The 22,211-nt window shown below is 34.4% G+C and overlaps 1 protein-coding gene across 6 annotated transcripts in view; it reads left to right on the plus strand.

The window, feature by feature from the left end:
• The window catches only part of PCDH17 (protocadherin 17), a 98,334-nt gene that overhangs the window by 28,787 nt on the left and 47,336 nt on the right, over positions 1-22,211 (plus strand). For 4 of the 6 annotated variants that reach the window (XM_065055215.1, XM_065055195.1, XM_065055197.1 and 1 more), the window contains exons 3-4: positions 1,645-1,703; positions 1,855-2,027. In XM_065055215.1, the coding sequence (XP_064911287.1) occupies positions 1,645-1,703; positions 1,855-2,027 (232 nt within the window). The remainder of the gene's footprint in view (positions 1-1,644; positions 1,704-1,854; positions 2,028-22,211) is intronic. The other 2 variants (XM_065055206.1, XM_065055214.1) reach the window with 1 other exon arrangement.

Raw genomic sequence — 22,211 nt, forward strand, 5'->3', positions numbered from 1 at the left:
CAATTTTGAGATGATAAAGTCATTGAGAAATATAAGTAGAGGTATTTTATGCCATATTTTGCAAAAAGAACAGTAAAAACCTGATTCTGTCATATATTTTTTCATAAAAAAAAAGAATCACTGGTAACACATTGGGTTATTTTTGTATGATTTGTACTCCACATCTTAAATTAGAAACTACTTCAAAGTGCTCAAACAATGTGTATTATAATCCTAATTTTTGAATAAAAGGATTAAACCAGAAACAAGAAAGCACAGCATAAATTGGCTTAATAAATGCCAAACACAAGATAATTCCTTTTATTCCATCCCTTCCCTAAATCACGTATGGTACATAAGCACATCTATTTCATGGATACCCTGAGAGTGACAGGTGACTATGTATTTTCTGTTGCAAACAGCAGTGACTGTTAAATTTCAGATGTAACTGCATGTATCTTTTCCAAGCTCTGACACTCCCACCATGTAAAGGATGGCAAATATTTCTAATGACCATCTTCTACCTAAAAAACACCAAAACAAAGGTAAAAAAAATGAAGTGGAGAGTGGCAGAGAAAAACAAATATCTAAGAGACCAGTCACTTGTGTAAACACTTGTGTGACATTAAACCTTACCTTGAGCATTCTGCTGCATTAATTGGGCGCTGCCCATGTAACTGATACTGATATACTAAATGCTGTTGCAAAACTCATAGCTGCTGCAAAGCATAGTGGTGTGACATGACGAGATGCAGAAAACAATAGAAGCTCTGTCTCTAGGTCAGCTGCAAGAAGTGACATGTGTGACTGTACAGTATATGGAATTTTGTGAAAGATGCAGTCTCTCTTTCTCCCAAAGAACTTCAGCTGATGATACAAGGGGAATTCAGTTCCCTTTGGCAGGACTCCATGTTGGTCTGGATGCTGTAACTACTTCCACAGTTACTTAACTCATGCTGCTAAAAATAAACTCGTGACAGACTTAGTGAAAGTATCTTCTTTTAAAAACTACTTGTCTACAACAATCATGTAATGTTCTTGTTTGCATGTGCAGTTCTCATCGTTCTGACATAGCTATTAATACTGATGAAAATTAAAGAGAGAAAATCCAAATATTTTCATACTTGCACTTTTCCAGTAGCAGTTAAAAAAAAACACAGCCAATCAGCCACAGATTTTCTTGATCTTCTTGCAGTTTTTTTTCAATTCAAGAGTAATATAGCAATATATGGAATTGTACTACAGCAGTAAGGGCTTCAGAATCCCAGTAGATGATGTAATTATGATTAAAAATAAGTATTATTGAATAATTCACTTTTGTAATATGCAAAAGTAATTTTTTTCTCTCATTTTCAATAACCATCAGTCTTAATATCTAAGTAATGAAAAAACATAAACAGTGTCATCTGCCAGGTTGCTAACAGAGAATGCCACTTATTGGAGCCTCATTGTTTACTTTAGCAGGTAATTTGTGGACCGGAATCATTTAATTGTTCTGAGCACATAATTACATGCCAGCATTTTCCAATTTAATTAAAATGTACAAATCTGAAGATAAAGGGAATTTTTGAATTATTAATCATTTCTCCTCTAGGAAATCTTGTTGCTCTGCAGGAGATTTGTCCAGTGTACAACTATACGTATTTTTTTCCTTCTCTTTCACAGACAGACAATTTTCCCGCAGAGCCCAATTACATGGGCAGCAGGCAGCAGTTTGTTCAAAGGTAAGGACTATTAAATAACTTTCTCGGGTTCCCTATTTGCATTCTTGTCAAAATTGCTTTGCCAGAGTGTACAATTCAACTTAGAACAAGTAAATACAACTCTCTCTCTCTCTTTTTCTTTTTTTTTTTTTTTTTTTAATATGTATTTCAGTAGCTCCACGTTCAAGGATCCAGAAAGAGCCAGCTTGAGGGACAGCGGGCATGGGGACAGTGATCAGGCTGACAGTGACCAAGACACTAACAAAGGCTCCTGCTGTGACATGTCTGTTAGGGAGGCACTCAAGATGAAAACTACTTCAGCTAAAAGCCAGCCACTTGAACAAGGTGAGTGAAGCCTCCAGTGCTTACAAAAGTGTAAATTTTAAGCTGTAATTATAAACCTATTAGCACTGCAGTTGTGGTTTATCAGGGCAGAATAGCCCACTGATAATTCTATCAGAGAAAACAGTAAATCTTTTAGCTAGCCCAGAGCAAAGAATGCTCAGTATCTTTCGAAACGAACATGAAATGAAATGAAACCACAAGTATCCAAAGTAGATTAAAAAAAAAAAAAATAGTACTTCTCTGAAATGATTAGAATATGCTTTATCTCCACGGGCATTGCCTGTGATATATTATATACAGTCCTTCTGCTGAAGGTTGATTTGGAAATTCAAACTAGACATGACTGCAATAGATAAAAGAACTCCAGTCATTTAGATTCCTCACATAGTTTGGAGACGAGGTAAAGAAAAGAGACTTGGGATATCAGACAAGGGTAAAAATGGGTCAGAAAATGTTTTCATTTCATGGATGTATTTTCCTATTTGTAATGTTGATTTCACAATTAATAGTAATGTGAGAAGTGTCAAATAATAACATAATCTTTTTTTCAGTGTAATTTCATTCATGTCCTGTGAAGGTACCAAAGATGAGTGTCTGTGAAACAGCTAAAATTACTTATATCAGGACAATTCCAGTGCTCTCTGCAAACTTAAATTCTGACAAACAAGCATGTTTATTTCCTCAAAATCTGTGTCCAATTCATTTTTTTTCCAGATGTGTTTTATCTAATTACAAGGTCTTTTATTTCAAAAGAAACACTTTTATTTTTCTTTTAAAGCATCAGACAGACTGAGTACTCCAGCAGTGTGTGTGTGTGTGTGTGTGTTTTGCTTCAGGCTGTAAGCAATAAGGAAGTGCATCACTGAATTATTTTGATTTATTTTTTTTTACGTTTGCTATCACTTTAAATTGTTGTGGGGAAGATGATGCAGTGTGAAAGACAGTTAAAAGATTATTAAATAAGTCAGCTTTAATAATAAGAAGCTGTATTTATAATTAAGCAGAAATATAAGTGTTTTATTAATTGTTGATTAATTGGACCTAGTTTTTTGCCTCTTAGCCTAGTCTGATCTGTAAGACAGCCATCAGGAAATACATGTTCAGCTTCATTTTTCTGATTATGTTGAGATTGCAATATAATTTTTGCTGTGTAGGATATTTAGGATGCTGCAGTATAATTTATTCTGTATATATTTGAAGACTGACCCCGTATATGACCTTATTTTCCAAGTAATAAGTGCCCGAAAGATTATTTTTTTCTCACCTTCTGCCATAGCAATTCTCCATTTATAATTGGACATTGATCTGTATAAAGATGCTGGTTTTTAATAAGCTGTTTGAGTGCGTGTCTAAATTTCTCAGTTTTACATAAGAAAAAGAACAAATCTCCAGATTTGTATTTATGAAGTACAGTTCTAAAATTTTTTAAAGATTTGTTAGGAATTTTATTTATAACTCAAATTAAAAATCTGTGGTTTTTTTTAGAAAAGGACTGTATGGCCAGAGTTCATAATATTGCAGTTTGTCCAGCAACATCAAGCCCAATACTGGTCATAATTTAAAAACTCTAGTAAGCAGATTGAGTCAACTATTGCTGTTCCATATTTTCACTGTAATGCAAAGAGTTATATGATGGTTTGCACTTGTGATTATATCTAGGTGAGAGGCCCTCTCCATCAAGAAACAACTAATTCCAGTGACTCATATGAATTCCTCACATTCTTACTAAACATATATTGAGTTGTGAACCTTAAGTACTGTCAGTCATTGAACTGCAGCAGTGGGTGTTTATGTAAATTTTCTTACAAAGAAGAAAAAAAAAAAAGAATTAGGGTAGAGAGATAAAATACTTTTTAAAGTTGTATTTTTATTGTCTTTTTCCCCCAAATATAATTACAAGTGGTAATGATACCCATTTGTTTACTTGTACAATCCCATCTCAAGTGTGTTGTAATAAAATCATTGGCATATTATGAAAACTGAACCTGCAGCAAACACCTTATGGAGTTACAGATCGTTGCAATAACAAATGCGGTGCAGTGTGATGTTCCCAATGAAATCAGTGATTGTTTGTCATAAAGCCTAGTATAATCAGGTGTCTTAGTCCAAAGTAACTTTTCTCTTTTGAAAAAATATAAACAAAATTGTTTTCTTCAGTCATAAACCCAGCTGAAGGAGAGTGAAAAATGTTACATATATGATTAGAACAGAAAAAGGATTCTACTTTCTTTAAACAAAAATTGTTTTAGGGGAAAAGAAGATGGACAGCTTGCTAGGAACAATTATCGACAGTAGCAACTGAAGCAGTATTAAAAGTTTTGGTTCTGGCATCATGCTGGGATGTGCACAAGGATGGGAATTCACTATTTGTAAAAAGAGTTTCAGTCTTGTTTATTGTTGTTTAAAGATATTTATAATAATTTAAGTTCTGCTTCTAAAGTAGTGATAATTATTAGATTGGGCATTTTTTTTTAAAAAAAGATCAGAACTGTGAATTCAGAATCTTGACTTCAGACTCTCAACTTAAAAATGAGCTATGTTTGAGTTTGAGATCCTCTGTATGCAATTCCAAACACAATTGTATTGGATCCAATTCTACTCATAGCAGTAAATAGAACACTAGTGTTTACCAGTACTTTACCTACACTTTTGAGCAAGTCCAGCCTAGACATAAGAAAATTAAATGGTCATATTGAGACAAAAATCATGTCAGTAGCACCATAACAATTATGCTTCTATCAGCAATGAATAAGTAGGAAATATTAATGAAAAATAATTTTTGTAGACAAGACATCTTCTGATTTGAGCATGGGATGGGGGGCAAGCAAGCTTACTTTGTGATTTGCATTAAAATATGTAAGACAGTGGATGATAAGGCTTCAGTAATTTTACTATTAAAATATTTAATTTCACGGGAAATATCTCCAGATAGCACGTTTTTTCTGGTGGTGATAGTAAACATTCATACAAGTGGAAAATATATTACTATGAAATGCTTATGAAAGCTCATCACTCGGCCTTAATGGAAAAAAAGGTGCAAAAAGCCTCAAATCTATTAAAGTCACCAGGACAGTAAGTCTTATGTTAAAATAAGCATGCCCCATTTTAGTTATCTCAGTCATATATCTTCTTGCTGTGAATTCAAACCCACTTTCTGCATACAAATATCTAGCTGTCTATTAATCTTATTTATGCTGTCTGAATCAGGTGTCTTACTAAGCAGCTTGTTCCATATGCCTGCTACTCTTTCACTCGAATGGTTTTAGATAGATTTGTTTAGTTTACTTCTTTTTTTTTTTTTTTCACTTCTGTTGCTGAGACTTTAAACCCCATCACTAGTTTGGACAGTTTGAGATCACCCTACTTAGAAGTTTTACAAGAATTAGCAGTTTTGAATAAATCTGTCAAGTTACCGGTTTGTTCTGCTGGAATTAGCATTTATTATTTTATTATTCACATTTTGTATCTAAATAACAGAGTTATCTTTTTGTTTGGTATGGTTTAAGCATAACAGCAATAATCCATATTTCTTGAAAATATATACAAGGCTGAAAATGATATCGTAAACCACAAGTTATATCTACAAGGAAACAATAAAAAGTAAGATATTAATTTTATACTTTTCTTAGTGAATCATGGATATGCTTACCTTATAATCACTAAAACAATATAGAGTTATGGACTTTTTGGTAGTTACTCGTAAATCATCATCTTTGTTAGATTTTCCCAGGAATTCTTTTTTTGAGTTTGTGTGTTTGTGTTTTCTTTCTTTAACATTAATCTACATTTTCATGTGATTGTCAAAAGCATCCAAGAGATTCAGTATCTACAAATTCAGTAGCTTTATTGTTGAGTTTTTACTTTATCATTGTACATCTTTCTTTCAACATGTCTGCTTGCCATTCTTACCTGCATCCCATAGAGGTGGCATTTCTGTATGCGCTCTTGCCTTGATAACAGTAGTATGGATCCTGAGAATAAATGGAAAGTGGAGGCACCTCCTTGAAGGAGGGGGAAAAGAAAATTCTTCAGTGTTGGTGTCTGAGAATACTCTGGGATCTGTATTGGTCACCAGGCTTCTCTGTAGAACAGCACTATTTTAATCTAAAATATTGGTGACTAGTATAAAAGGACTGGAATGTATCTTCAGAAAAAAAGAATAGAACCTAAAAAAAATACTTCTTTCTTCATCAACGCAACAAAAATCCATATGTATCACAGCTGATGCAGTCCTGCATGCAACAGTCTTAGGAATAAAATCTATATCAGTGTTATAGAATCCCCATGAATACTGCTAACTCTTGTCCACAGAACACATTCGCAGAACTAGTTTGTAGTAAATTGTACATTTATATTCTCAATTTCTAAACAAGAATGATCCCTCAAACTAAGTATCCTGCATTATCCATCCACAGCAGAGTAGAAATTATTAGAACTTTTTACCAAGAGTTTTTTGTGAACTATCCATTGATTTTCTTGCCATAATCCTGCCTGAGTCTGTAGGATAATTAAAATCCATTCTGTTTAACTGAGTGAGAATCAGTCTAGACTGGTAAGTGCAGAAAGTTCATAAACCAAATTTCTGCTGTCTGACATCATCACCAATGCTTTCCATGCCATTGGGGATGATAGGTTCTTTTATAAGTACATCATCTTAATGAGATAATGGAAAAAGAAGAAATGCTTCTTTTCAAAGTTCTTAGAGCTGGTGATGGCCTCTGCTGAGAAACTGATGGAGGCTGGACAGAACAGCCCCTATCACATTCTGTCTGTGCCCAGACTATTAATAGCTGTCAGATTGTACTACTTGTTCTAATGCTGCCTAAGAGTCTTTATGTCCAGGACTATTATCCCTTCTAACTCACCCTTAACACGGTCAAGTAAGATGCTAACTCACTATTGTATGCCACTATGTATACTTTTACCTGACTAATTGTTATCCAGACAAGCAACAAGAGCAACTTAATTGAGAATTTATTTCCTTTTCTAAGTATAACTTAGTAGTATCTCCTTCTAGGACCATGAATTCCGGAAACAGGTGAATCCCACCCAAAATGAGATTCTTTTCCTCCTTTCACTTGTTCTTTTATAGGTAATTTTCTCTCTCCTTTTTATTTTTTTTTTCCTTTCCTTTTGCTGCTGTGCTTTATGCAAGCAACTGTGTGATCTTAGGTAACAAAGACTATATTATCTAATCTGATTGACCAAATTTGCTGTCAGCACCCTAGAGCTGCTAGATTTTGGCCTCATTCTGACAGTCAGATTTTTTATTTAAGATCAAAAATGTATGTAGAATTACAGAATTTTCTGAAGAATAAGGCCATATTTATAACTGTTCGATGTCCACTTTAGTGTGTTTTACAAATTCATCATGACATTTAAGCTACTGCCAGCACTTCGTTCCTACTTTTCTGCTGTGAGTTCATTGTTCCATGAAACAATACTTCTGAGTTTAAGAGAAATGGCAAAATTATTATTGGTCTCATCCTTCTTATGAAGTCCTTGGCAAACGGGAATAATGAAACTCCTACTAGTATTAAACTTTTAAATTGATGTTTCACTTTTATTCAGAGGAGTACTCATAAAAGTTTCAAATGTTCTAAGTGTCTTGATCTCAAACACTCATTTAAAGTTGATCTAGGTAACATCTTTGCAAGACTTCCTTACCTAGGCTGAGCCAGGCTATGCAAATTTTGTGAAATGCCACTTTTTGAGAGACCAGATTAATATTTTCCCCATGAAACTAAGTTAATGAACTAGACAGAGGAACACAGGTCAGTAGCCTTTGCTGCACAGATGATTGTCATAACCTTTCTCATGTTAATACCCAGTAATCGATAAAATAACTGTTGTTTTATTATGTATTGGGCAAATTGTATGATGATCTGGGCAAAATAAAGAAAAGTTCTATCAACTTGTATATCATCAAAGAATTAAAGATTTTTTTTTCCTCTGTTGCAATGAATTCAGGTTCACTTTTGACATATTAGTTATGTGAGTACTGATTAGAGATTTCATGAGTGTCGCAGTGTGATGTCAGGTAGACCGAAGCAGAGTCCAGTTTGTTTTAGAGAGTTTTTAGTCCAGTATGATTTAGACAGGAGGGTGTTCCCAGGCATAGCTTCCCTCTGCAGTGTGTTCTCCTCGTAAGTACGTGAGCAGCATTGGATTACAAGCAAAGCTATCCAGATGAGGAAGAAGAAGTTAAAGGAAGCAGGCGTTTGTCCTAAAATAAGTAAAAAAGGGAAGAGAAGGGATGGATTAGCTTAATACCTTGACTACTTATCTGCCTTCATTGATACAAAATAGAAAAGCAGTGCAAACATTCTGGCAGCTGAAGTGACAGTAAATACACTTTGCATCAGAGTATCTTGGCCTATTATTGCTGGCTGTTATTGTCTATTATCCTGCTTTTCAACTGGAGTTGAGTTCTACCAAACCAGGTTTTTAATCAGGTCCATGTTTCAGCATCTGGCAGATTATCATCATCATGAATCTAGTAGCAGTGAAGTCTTGTGAATAGCATATCCCACATTTAATTAATGCATTTAGCCACAAATTTAGGGGGGGGGTGGGGGGGAAAGGGGATTTCTATAACTGATTTTCAAAACATACAGAAAGAAATTTCTTCATCTGTTCAGACACAAAATGTCACTGTGACACAAAGAAGGGATTATAATCATTCAGCACAGCTTCATCTGTGGACCATTTGGTGCATTAAGCTACATTTTTTAGGTAATTTCATTTCTTCCCTCCATTATTTTTACTTATTTTATAATTACAAATTAATTCATTGGTTAAAAATTATATTTTTGTCCTATATTTTGTATTCATTGGAAGTGTCACCACCAAATCAATTTAGATACATCATTATTAATACCTTAAAATCATAGAATCACAGAATCATAGAATTCAAGTTGGAAAAGACCTTTAAGATCATCAAGTCCAACTGTTAACATAGCACTGCCAAGTCTGCCACTAAACCACGTTCTCAAGCAACATATGTACATAGCTTTTAAATACCTCCAGGACTGGTGACTCCACCACTTTCCTGGGCAGCATGTTCCAATGCCTGACAACCCTCTCCGTGAAGAAATTTTTCCTAATACCCAGTCTAAACCTTCCCTGGTGCAATGTGAGGCCATTTCCTCTTGTCCTATCATTGTTACTTGGGAGAAGAGACCAGCACCCTCCATGCTACAACCTCCTTTCAGGTAGTTGTAGGGAACAATAAAGTCTCCTCTCAGTCTCCTTTTCTCAAGGTTAAAAAGCCCCAGTTACCTCAGCTGCTCCTCATAAGACTTGTGCTCCAGACCCTTCACCAGCTTCATTGCCCTTCTTTGGACATGCTCCAATACCTTTTATTGGTAGAGATTGAGACTGCAGCAATAAAAGTCTTAATACATTTTAGAGATTTCTTTTATGATATTATTTACAAATTAATGCATAACATGCAGTTTAAGATCACAAATTTGTTACCACAAGTCTCATGTCTGAGATCTGAGTGAAAATTCTAACATTTGGGTTCTACAACTGCTGATGTTCATTCCTTTGTTCTTTGCTTTAGAGGCAAAAAAACAGGATATCCATTCCCTGTCATTTGTGTAAATCTCATTATTTCCTTTTTATACTCTGTTTTCATACCACCTTTCCCAGAGCTGAGCACAGTCATCGTACTACAGTGCGTTTTTGGAAGCCTTAGAATCCATCAGTTATCTTTTTACTTGATTCCCATTAGAAGAGCAAGAGAAGGATTTGCAGTTCTCACTAAGATGAGGCCCTTCTATGTCAAAATCATTATCTTCAGCTAACATTTCTTCTTTTCATTTTCTTTTTATAAATTGAAAGAAAAGTGGGGGCATAGAAAGATCAACAACTTTTGAAACAAGGAAATCAGAAAATACATCATTTTCATTGTTTCAGGCTTTATGCATTTCCCTGGGTGGTAAATGGATGTTCTCTGCCTGTGCTTACTTTAGTTAATGAAAATTTTAAGACATATATTCATATATTGGATGGGCACTTAATATTATGGAAACTGTAGTAATAGGACTAGAGAGTCTATTCCAGCCTCTTAGTCCGTGTATGTTAATGTCCTTGGATGATGTAATAGCAATTTTCTTTTAATTAAGCTTACATAGAATTCTACTTTAAAAACATATATATATATATATATGAGAATGTGTGTGTTTATTCAGTTATATAAAGGAGACAATTAAAATAAATACATCTTCTCACCTCCTCATTTTAAATCAACATTGTGTGATTGCATCTCCTCTTACTGAGTCAGTAGAAAATACAGACATGATAAACAACTGTATTAGTCAAGATTTGATACAACTCCATTCCAGCCATATTCTTGTTACCAAAAGGAAGGAGTATTCTGCAGATGGAATTATTGTAAAGCTAATATGTATTAGTTGGAAACCTGAACTTGGACTGTAGTTATATAATTGGTTTTATGTCCAGCTGGGGATGACATAACAGAAGTGTCTTAAATAAGAGATGGGAGTTAATTATTCCATTCATTAATGCTTCAGTTGGAATGATACTGATTGTATTACGTTCTTGCAGAACAAAGAGTTTCTCCTGATTTCAGTACACAGTAATCCAGTCTGTCCTTTTCCTGGTCCTTTTTTCTGTGTATTTACTGCTTTTTTCCAATGCCCTGGTTTCCAGAGAGAGAAAAGTGGTATAATTTAATTTGGGCCAGAGTTGCAGCACACTCTAATTAGTGACACAGCCACCATACCCAGTTTGTAGAGATATTTTTAAGAAAGATCTGGACAAATTAAAAATCAACAAGGAAGTAGCATAACAGCAGAAAATAGAGGCTTACAAAACATGGCCTGTGGGTGAAGTTTAAAAGATGTGTTTATTTAGAATTTGTATTTGTTTAAATGAACAAAGTCTTGGGGAAAACATAATAGAAGTCTTTGTGTATATAAAAAGTTGTTATGAGTAGGATGGTGATGGCTTTTTCTTTTCTTTTTGTTTAATTTGCTGAGAGAGCTATTTAGGTTACACATGAGGGAGAACACTGTAAAGATAGTTAGACACTGAAGCAGGCTACCCATGTAAGCTAAAGATTCTCCCTTCCTGATATTTTTTAAAACAGGTTAAATACACATTTGTCAGTGGTAACTTAGATTTATTTTAACCTACCTGGGGACAGAGGATTCACTCTAGCCCTGCTTTTTATAATTAAAGGTGAGGATGCGATATACTGTTTAGTCCTGAGTAAAACACACTAAAAGGGAACACTTACACTGGCTTGTTCTGCAGGCTTTTGTCTGTAAACATCCTCTTTTACAGGAGGATTTCACCATATTAGAGAATCACAGAGAACGTGGATCCTGTAGTGCTTCACAACAAGAATCCCTGATACGAATAAACTGTATTTAGCATTTAACATGGACTTTGCTCAAATGCAGAGCTGCAGCATGATTGACTAATTACTGCTCATTGAAACTCTGTCTACTCTCTGCACATCGGTGATATACGCGTGCCGTGTATCAGCCTCTGTGCACCTACTGCCCATCCTGATTTCCAGAATGGCAGAACAGCTGGTTTCCATTCCCTGCTGCTGCTTTCTCCTATTCCAGCTGCCGCACTCACATAACCTCCCTTCCCCAAGTGGGCTTCATATGGTTTGAAAGTGACTTAATGTACCTCAGTGCATAGGGAAATTTTGATGCATATTTCATCATGTTTCAGTTCTTTCTACAGGAAACACCGCATGTATAACAGATGTTCACTGACTAATATCCTTTCCTGAAGGTGACATGCCCTTTTTTGTGTTTCATCTCTAATGTATATGGAGCTAGTAGTGCCTGAGTGCTACTAAAATACACTGCTCCATGGCTGCCCCTGTGCTGCATGCCAAGCTATATTTAATTCCATCTGCTCCCCTCTGCAGCATGAAATGGAGAGGAGCATATGCCCAGTATAACAAAGTCATACTGTGGCACAGAACAAACAAACAAACAAACACAACTACCATTACCACCACCAAAACAACACACAAAACCCCCAACTTTATTTAAGACAAGTAAATGTATTTTTTAAATTTAGCACCATATTCTTCCAGCTTTTTATACGTAAACTGTGTCATAGAAATCAGTCCTCCCTCCCTCCATAGATAAGATTCATATTGCACCTTTATAATTATTACAGAAAGTACCAATTTCATATCTTTTATAGAAATGTTTTGCTTACAGTAGAAACATTGCACATGTAATGTGGGAAATCATACTATGTAGCCTTTACAATGTGTCATTTTTGGGTGGCTCTCCTAAAAAGGACTAATATTTTTATCTTTGAAAAGAACCTGCAAAAAATGAAATCAATTTCTGTCAAATTCTCAGCCTAATTTATTTTACACACTTGGTATTTGCCTACAGGCAAATAACTTAAAAAAAAACCTCAAACCAGTTTGACTCAAATATTTGTAAGATTTATGTCTATGTTATAAAACAGAAAGTTGAATGTGACCCTGAGTTATGTCAGCTACCACTTTCTTTTATCTGTTTTCTCATTCTAAAATTTTATGACTGAACAACACCTGTCTGGTACCCAGGTAGGAACACCTAGGTACATAGGAAAGGCAGGTATTTTTGAGGGGAGGTACATTGAGTAGAGACGTCTGGAGAAAGAAAACTACATTGAACACTACAGCCACTTCTGTGAGGAAAGCTTTAAAGCCATCTTAAGTTGCCAGTGTTTTGTGAATGCTTTTTGCTTCTCAAGAGTACCATAGTCAGAGCACACTACTGAATTGGACCATAAAAATTAAAATAGAAAATAACATATAAAGTTGATACTATGTATCCTTAAATCATTGGAAATGCCATATCATAACATAAAGTATTTTTTCTTTAGCATTCAGGCTTATAATAAACAAAGAAGGACATCCTCAAAACATATATTTGGATGGAATTACACTGGAAATTTCACATAGTATGTATGGTAAAACACATTACAGCTTGCAACAGGCATTGTTATATATAAACTCAGGACACTTGCATTTAACAATTATTATTTTTTCAAACAATATGTATATATATAAAGTTTGAACAGAAGTATCAAATACTTTGAAGCATGTAGTATAAACTATCTCAGTTATCATTGTATGGTTATTTCAAGATAACAACATAATTTAAATAGTTTGGACTTCTGGAAAAAAAAATGTTTAAGCCTAGGTATTGATTTATCATTATAAAAGTTGTGAATTTTGCCTATGGATATATTTTATCTATTAATAACCAGTGCTAATATACTTTTATTATATTCAGAGACTCTTTATTCAGTCTTTATTATTAATATTTAATTTTATTCCTTTTTTTTTTTTTAATTTTATGTGTTTTATTTTGCATACATTCACACTTTTTCTTAGTATGTTGCTAGAATTTTGGCACAGGTAAGTAGTCTATCAAAGACAGGTTAGAAAGCCAGTGAAAATTTGGAACCCACCTTCCTCTTGTTTCTAAGAAATCTTACCCCATCCCTAATTCAGCTTTTTTTTTTTTACAGTAATCTCAGGAAATGTGTAACCTCTATAAGTAAGATAAAATAAGCTAATATTTAAAACCTAAATATTTGTTTAAATTCTATAAAGACACCACTTCAAATGTCAATAGAATTACAGATCCTTGTAAATTTATTACAGTTCTGCAGCTTTTCACAGTTATAGATGACAGCAGTAGTTGGCTTATTGTTTCTTTAAAAAATACTCTTATATTTAAACTAAGTGCCATACAGCTCTTTTCCTTAGTGTAAACTGGATTATTTTTCTGATATGCAGAAGTATGGAAAGACAGAAAGGAGTTACAGGAGGAAGAAAAAGAAAAAAAAAAGAAGTTTAATATACGGAAAGATAATATCTACCAAAGAGGAGAAAAAAACAAAACCCAAAAACACAACAAAACAAAACACAACAACAAAACAAACAAACAAACAAACAAACAAACTCAAGTAATCAAAACACACTATTTTTTCTTAAGAAAAAATAAACTGTCCTAGTGTTAGAGGTAGAGTGCTTTTGTTGAATATAATTCTTTGCCAAAAGTGACCAAAAATTGATTGTTTGTTTGTTTCATAGACACTATCTGCAACTAAATAAACCTAAACTTGAATATATTCCATATCAGACATATGGTTGTGGTTTTGCAGTACTGGTTCATCAGAGTTAGCAGAGTTGTAGAGCCTTGCCCATTTTGAACCAACACAGTATGATATTTATTTATTGCTATAAATCAACAACACATAGGTTTTTATTTTAATCCAATATCAGGCAAGATCATGCTTTTGTGTAAGATTTTTTAGCTGGAAAAATGAAAATTAGTTCCTCAAAATATAGGTGGATATATTTTTACTTAATGTTTTAGTGCCTTTTTTCAGTTTACTGGCAAAATTCAGGAACATAGTACTCTGGAAATATAAAGAAAGCGAAAAACGTTGTTAAGTTCAAGACAACTAAAGACACTCTCCACAATCTTAATGAAATCCAGGAAATATAAGTTTCAAATACAGCGCATTTTACCTTTCCAAAATAGATTAAAAACTAAGGCTCAGATTTTCTCCCAGATATTTAGTCCTTTGTAAGTACAAAGAAACTGGAAAACCTAGACCTCAAGATTTTGTTAGGTAAGTAAGAAAAGAGAAAGCTTAACGTCTCAAACCTCTACAATTTCAACCCTTTTGAAGGAAAAACAGTCCACAAATTCTCAGGAAACTTATCCCTACCATTTCCCCTACCATCTTACCTACCTCTGAGCTCATTACCCTGATTCTTTCTAGTTAATTAGTTGCTGAGCACTTTAGAATTAACAAGGAGAGCAACAGGTACTTCTGGAGCATGATTCATTTGACCTATTTTAGATGAATCACACCCTCAAATGTTCACGCCTCTCTCCTGTCAGGAAAAGATGACTAACTCAGATGTAGTTAAATAATTGTAGATATCTACATTTTTGAAAGATGAATTACGGTTTTTCAGGAACCAGCTTTTTGGACACTGGCCATTGTTTATACCATCTTTTTGGCTTCCGTGTCTCTCATTTGTGTTACAAGTATTAACGGTTCTACCCCAAGTTTATAGAGGTGCCATCATCATCAACTTATTCAGCAAATCTTTCCTGTTTCATTAAAGTCATGATGTGGAGGTGATGAATCTCTCTTCCATATGAGAAATATTATTTCTATTTGCACAGTCATTGTTTCCTCTTCCATGGGTATGCAGTTAGGAACTGTTTCTTCAATTGCAGAACTGGGTGCCTGCCCAATATTTACAGTTTTCAGCGCTTTGCTTAAATATTCATCTATTTGGCTTTTATTTGAATTCTTATGGCCGAATTGCTGGTGCCAGAAGCAATAAAGAATAATGTGTTGGAGGTTTAAAATTAGAATCTGAGATCAACCTGTACTTTGGCTTCTAAAAAACACTGTATACTGAAATGGTTTACTGAAATGAGTCACAGAAAAGGAAAAGATGGGTTTAGATTACATGGACCTCTACCTAAAATCAAAACAAATTAACGTACTTATCTGACCACTGGAACTATTATAATTTAAGTTAATTAAATACCAAAGAATGAATACAAACATTAATACAAGGATGAACATCTATATAAGATATCTGTACCTTACATAGTATTAATCTTCAGTAAATTTTTGTCACTTGGTGATTTGAAGTAATTAATGATTTTATTAACCCTGACTTTCTATTACATCTAAGGCAATTCTTGTATGTTCGTTAAATAGCAACGGATTCTGGAATAGCTGTTAATCCTTGGCAAATACACTTAAGAATTAGCTTGCATTTCATAAACATACAGTAACAATCCTTTTAAATCTAAGTAAATATTTATTGAAGATACTTGGGGTCTCTCCTGTTCTGTCACAGCCGCTGTAGTATGTGCTGTTGCTGGTGGTAAGGGGAGATTTATCTGCAGGAGAACACCTGCCACTGTCATCTCAGCTCCCTCACCAGAACCAGCTGCTGGAGGCATTGCACATGCTGGCACAAAGAAGTTTCTTTCTAACCTTTCTGCACTGTGTCCCTGGAAGAGAGAAACTAAAGTAAATATATATTTATATAGCTACATTAATATCAGAGTTTTCTGCATGAACTGGGGTTGTAATTTTTTTCACACTTTCAGACGACATAGCTTTGCTAGCTTCACAATGTAGATCTGGTCTTACAAGTTCCTGTTCAGCATCAGTGTTATTAATAGTGAACACAGATTGCTTTCTTACGAGGCTCACACAGATAAAGACTCAACTGCATTTTTGGCAAATTGAACGGGATTGCCAATAATGTGTTTCATACTTTCTCATGTTCAGAGTAACCCTCATAACAACTTTGTAACTCAGAGAGTAAATCTTATGTATTGTACATCTGTCAAATATCTTTTGCTTTTGTGTTTGCTCTTTCAACTTAACTGGTAAACAAGTAGTGGAGTAAACATCTCATCTGGATTTTTTTTTTTTCTTTTCACCCTCAAGGCAGACAGAAATTTGACTACTTTCTTCTGACGGTTTTAGTTTCTTTTTTTCTTGTCCACAACATTTTTTTTAATTAATTATTTTTGCAGAGAAAGAGAAGATGGAGAATATATTTATAACAAAAACAATCAAACATCAGCCATTTTATAATTGAAAACCCCAAGATTTTTTGATACCCTTAAGTAGGTGGTTTTTAATGACTATAAATTTCTATTTCAGAAATGATGAAAGCATAATTCAGATTAAGATCCTGTTATACTGATTTATGCTTTGCTATTCACAATTAAATTCACAGTTCACAAAATATTACAAGTTTATTTAGTTTACAGAATGGGAAGGCAAAAGTGTGCATTACAGGAAGCAGTATAGAACTTTATTTAATTTACAGTTTTACACAACTTTTCATATCTCTATACATTGTCTTGTACCATTATACAGCAGTAGACTCAATAACGATCATTTTAGTCCCTTAACATTCTTCTAATTTGGGCTTTAGACCCTCAGTCTTTTGAAAGTTAACTAAGATTTTAATTTCCTTTCATAGTAAATTATCAGAGAACTCCATTCTAATAAATGTAAGATTTAAATATTATGATTATTCTATTGTTGAAAACAATAGGACAGATCAGATTTTGAAAAGGAAGGAAGTTCAGCTTAAAACAATAATTTAATAATAACAGTTATCATATTAAAAAAAAACTATGGAGAGGGTAGCCAGATTTTCTATTGGACATTTGATTTTTTTACTGTATAGTTTCTGTGACTTTTCATAATCCTGGTTCCATCTGTCTTTTTCTGTATTACTATTCTAGAATAGTCTGTAAAATGTTACTCTTGTAAAATGTATCTTGTCCTGATTGAGTCATCCAGTTAGCTACATATGCATTTGATTTTTATGAAACTAAATTCTTAATAAAGATTTTTATTTTTTTTTTGTGTGCAGGTATTTTAATACCTTTTATTAAACTGAAGTAAGCTAGTACTTAAAAAATAGCTCCCTGACATTCAGAACAATGGATGTGAAAGCAAGAGTAATAAAAATTGCCAGGAAGGTGCAGTGCAAGCACTGATTCAGTGACTACGACACTGATTAAAACATTTTCTTTACTATGTCGGATATTAATCTCTAGGAATTTGAAAACATATGAAAAAACAACCTTAATGTGTAAGGGTTAAGAGGTGGAAGTTGTGGAGGTGACAAACTACAATGCATCATGCAGTCTAGGGCAACCTTACTATATGTCTGCCCTTCACTTACACCGTCTGAAAGTAATTCAATCATCCACCTAGATGTAACATCTAAATCACCTTGCGGAATTTCCTGTCACTCACCAGCAGTTGCACAAAGGCTTTAGGACAATTGCACTCCTGTGCAATTAAGGTTCTAAGAAAAAGAATGTCAGAAAATAAAAAAGACATTTTTCCATCAAACTTGGGTGGATTTTTGTTCCATTAGTTTGTCTAATTTTGTTACAGACCACCCACAACATCCTGCACAACTATCTCCATAGTTCACTTAGGTGTGTGTGCAAACATACTGCTGTTGATTGAAGCCTGCCACCTGATAATTTCATTGGTAGTGCTTAGTTCTTGCTTTAGAAGAAACAGTAAATAATTGTTGCCTATTAGTCTTCTCAGTGACAATCATGATTCCAAAATCTTTTAATATTTTCCCTTTGTTGTGTTTTTCCAAGCTAAAAAATCTTAGTCTATTTAATCTCTTCTCTTACAAAACCCTTTTCATAACTTTGATCATCTTTGCTGCCCTTTTTTATCTTTTCAGTTCTATTATATTCCTTTGAACATGGCATGAGCAGAACTGCATACAGAAGTCTAGACACTGCAGCTGTGGATTTAAACAAAGTAATGTTTTGTGTTCTAATCTCTATTCCTTTCCCAAGATTTTTTCTTATTCAAACTGATCTTTTGATGAGCTCTCAGCTGACATCTTCGTTTAGCTCTCCAGAATAACACAGAGGCTGGTTTTTAGAGTCCATAGTTTGTGTATTGAAAGTTGTTACTGTTTTTCATCATGTACATTACCTACATTTGTTGACACTGAATCTCGTGTGTCATTTTATTGTAGTCATTCAATAGCATGACATCTATCTGCAGCTCTTCACAAGGAGACTCAGATTTTACTACTCTCATTTGTCTGATAACAAAACTATTACAATGCTCCAATTTCATATTTGGGTTCCATATGGCCTGCAGATTTGTTAAGAATAATTTTAACAATTTTCTCTAAAATTTAGTCTATTAATCTTTCAGTGGCAGGCAGTTTTTGTGACTCATTTCTATTCCCAAAATAACTGCATTGTGGGAATCTCCCTAGGCTCCTTCCTAGGCTTCCTTTTATTTTATTTTTGGGGGGTTGTACTTGTGATCTTACCTTCTTTCAGTGTTGTATTATATGCTGATTTTCTGTCAGCCCTAATGATCCACTGATTCTCTGGCAGGCCTTCATTTTTTTTTTTTAATTTTACTTTTCTGTAAAAAGTCTCCTCACTACTTGCTATGTCATGATGTTCAAAGACTTTTCCATCCTTCCCTAACATTTTGTTTGTTTGACTTTATGCATTTTGCTCTTCCTAATTTGGACGCAATTCCCACTTTTTTAAGAGTATCTTTTTACTTCTAATTGCCTCCTCTGCTCTGCTGTTTCACCATGCTGGGTAGTTTTTTTGTCCTTTCAAAGTGTTTTTGATAAGTGGTGCACAGTTACTCTGAATTCCCAATATAGTATCTTTAAGCAGTCTGTCATGCTATCTGCGAACATCTAGTCTTTTAGTTGTCCTTTTCACTATCCTTTTAAAAAGCTTTGTCATGTTCAGGTAGTTCTTATTTTTTAAGTTAAGTGTTAATATAGTAATTCTTTTCCCTTTTTCTTTTCTACCTGAATATTGAATTTGAGTGCTTTATGGCCAACATTACAGTGTAGCACGTAGATAATTATATTTTCAACCTAGCCTGTTCAATGCTAAAACGTAAATCAAGTAAGCAATGTTTATCCTCTTATGAACTCTTCTACTAGCTGTTTTAAGGGCAAGGTTCTTCATCATTCCTATATAATTTGTATCTTGGCATTATAATTACACTGTGTTCCACTAGGTATTTTCTTCCTGCTGCCTAGGTGAGGTATCTCTTATATTACATTCCTCACTTTGAACCAGCTGCTGCCATTATTTTTTAGACTTAAAAAATGCAAAGAATCAGGTAAACATTTGGTTTTGATCTGGTTACCAGTTTTTATGTGCCCTGTTCAAATGGGATTCTGTTTGCTGAAGTTTTTGTTTGCTATTACCTCTTCTTTTTGAGTGTACAGTTTGTAACTTCACTCTGGCTGACATGTTATCTGAGGTTACTTGCTTTTCTATGCCTGTCGCCTGTCTTTAATTTTAAAATGCTCTCTTATAACCACTAGCCACTAGCCTTTTTTCTGTGTTGGCTTGCATGATGCCTGTCCTTCTTGGATGTGTTCTATTCGTTATAAACCATAGAATCATAAAATGGTTTAGGCTGGAAGGTACCTTAAAGTTCATTTATTTCCAACCCCCTGTCACAGGCAGGGACACTTTCCCTTCCGCTACACAAGGCTGATCAAAGCCCTGTCCAATCTGGCCTTGGACATTTCCAGGGATGGGGCATTCACAATAGGGCAGCCTGTTCCTGTGCCTCACCACCCTCATGTGAAGAATGTTTTCCTTATACTAATCTTAATCTACTCTCCTTCAGTTTAAAACCTTTACCTCTTGTCCTGTCACTATATGCCCTTGTAAAAAGTCCCTCTCCAGCTTTCTTGTAGCCCCCTTCAGGTACTGTAAGGGTGCTATAAGTTCTGCCCAGAGCCTTCCCTTCTGCAGGTTGAACAACCCCAACTCTCTCAACCTGTCTTTGTAGGAGAGACACTCCAGCCCTCCGATTGTTTTTGCAGCTCACCTCTGGACTTACTCCAACAGGTTCATGTCCTTCTCATGTTGGGGGACTCACATATGAAAGCAGAAACATTTATTTGGTTACTAATTAAAGCATACCCTCTTCTTATCTCAGTCAATTCTAAACCCAAAAAAGTATATGATCTTTAGCATCTAAAATCAAAAAGTAGAAAGAGAATCTCTGCAGAAATGTGGAACTGTTGTGGTAATGTGATTCCATTTTTAATTCTTTCTAAAGCCATAACAGAAAGAGAGAAAAACAAAACAAAACAAAACAAAACCACAAAGCAAAAACCAACCAACCAAAATACACAAATAAAAAACAACAACAAAGAAACAACCAAGCAAGAAAACCCCAGCACATTTATTCCAAATCAATTATGAGAGATCCATAGCTATCTCACTTTCATCATTAATTTTATTTTTCACTTCTGATTTAACTCAAGTCTGCCTCTTCATAATGAATTTTTATGAAAGAGAGACTTGATAGTTACACCTATTAGTAATATTCAAGTAAAAATTGAATAGTTTAGCTTCTTTTGTCTGGGAAGAAACCCACATTATATTGGTACCAATTTCCTGTTTTCAGTTCCTTCTGATTTTTTTTTTCACACTTCCTGGGAATTTTGGCAAACAAGAATAACATTTTTAAGTACATGTAGTGGCAATGTTCATTTTTACTTGATATATTAGTAATAACAAATATCAAAGAAAATATTTCACTTATATTTTTATTCTTTCTTTGTTATGCAATTTGCCAAATGCCTATTTTAGGCTTATTCCTTATCCTGTTTTCATTTTGACTTTTCTCACCTTCAGAAAAACACTTGTAGAGGTCTTTCACAAGTTACTGTTGCAGAATTCCACTCAAGAATAAAAGCATCCGATATTATCACTATTTTTCTCAGCCTAGAACAATTCTTGATGCTTTTTTCTTTTTTCTGCACTGAAGCAGCTGTGAAAATTTGTCGATATTAATGTTACAGCTGGATTAGTCAAATCACTTAAAACCTCTGTATAGATATCTTTATTTGGGCTTAAAATACTTTGGCTGAGCTTAAATCACTTCCAAAGTAAATGAAAGTAAAGTGAATCAGGAGCATTTTAGTTCTGAATAGGAATAAGAATAGAAATAAGGAAAAGAATAAAGGGTATAACAATAAGAATATAAGAATATTCACATAGTGGTTTAATGTGATTGAACAAATCTTTAAATTTGCCTGTTTAATTGACAAAGAGTGTTTCACTGTAGCCTCAGACAGAAGTACATGTAATTTTACATTCTCTGGTGTTCACTGGTGTACTGTGGAGGTCTTTCATCAAAGCAATACCTAAGGCTACTTGTCCACTCAATGTCTAATCCTGTTGGTGGGATCTGTTTGGGTTGCTGTGGCTCCTAACTAGGCTGCCATAGCTTCGTGCAGTTTGATGCAACTTCATGGCTGGGTCTGGTAAAAGGAGAGTCAAAAGACATGAAAGCAGCATGTTGGTAATCCATTTTTATTCACTGCTGCTCAGATTCTGTCAGGTAACACCCTCATAGCCTTACTTTGTGCAAATGGAGCATGGGGACTCTGACTACAAGGGTTCTCTGGCGCCCAAACGGACCTCCATGGTCTGGCTACAGGCATACTTGTAGTCTCTTCTGAGCTGCAGAACAAAAAAGTCCTCTGCTTTTCTAATTACCAAGGGTCTTTTTTACACAGAATTTTTGTGAATGTCCCAGGTAAAATCCAGGAGGGGT

The sequence above is a fragment of the Columba livia genome, chromosome 1 (assembly GCF_036013475.1).
Source record: "Columba livia isolate bColLiv1 breed racing homer chromosome 1, bColLiv1.pat.W.v2, whole genome shotgun sequence".
NCBI lineage: Eukaryota > Metazoa > Chordata > Aves > Columbiformes > Columbidae > Columba > Columba livia.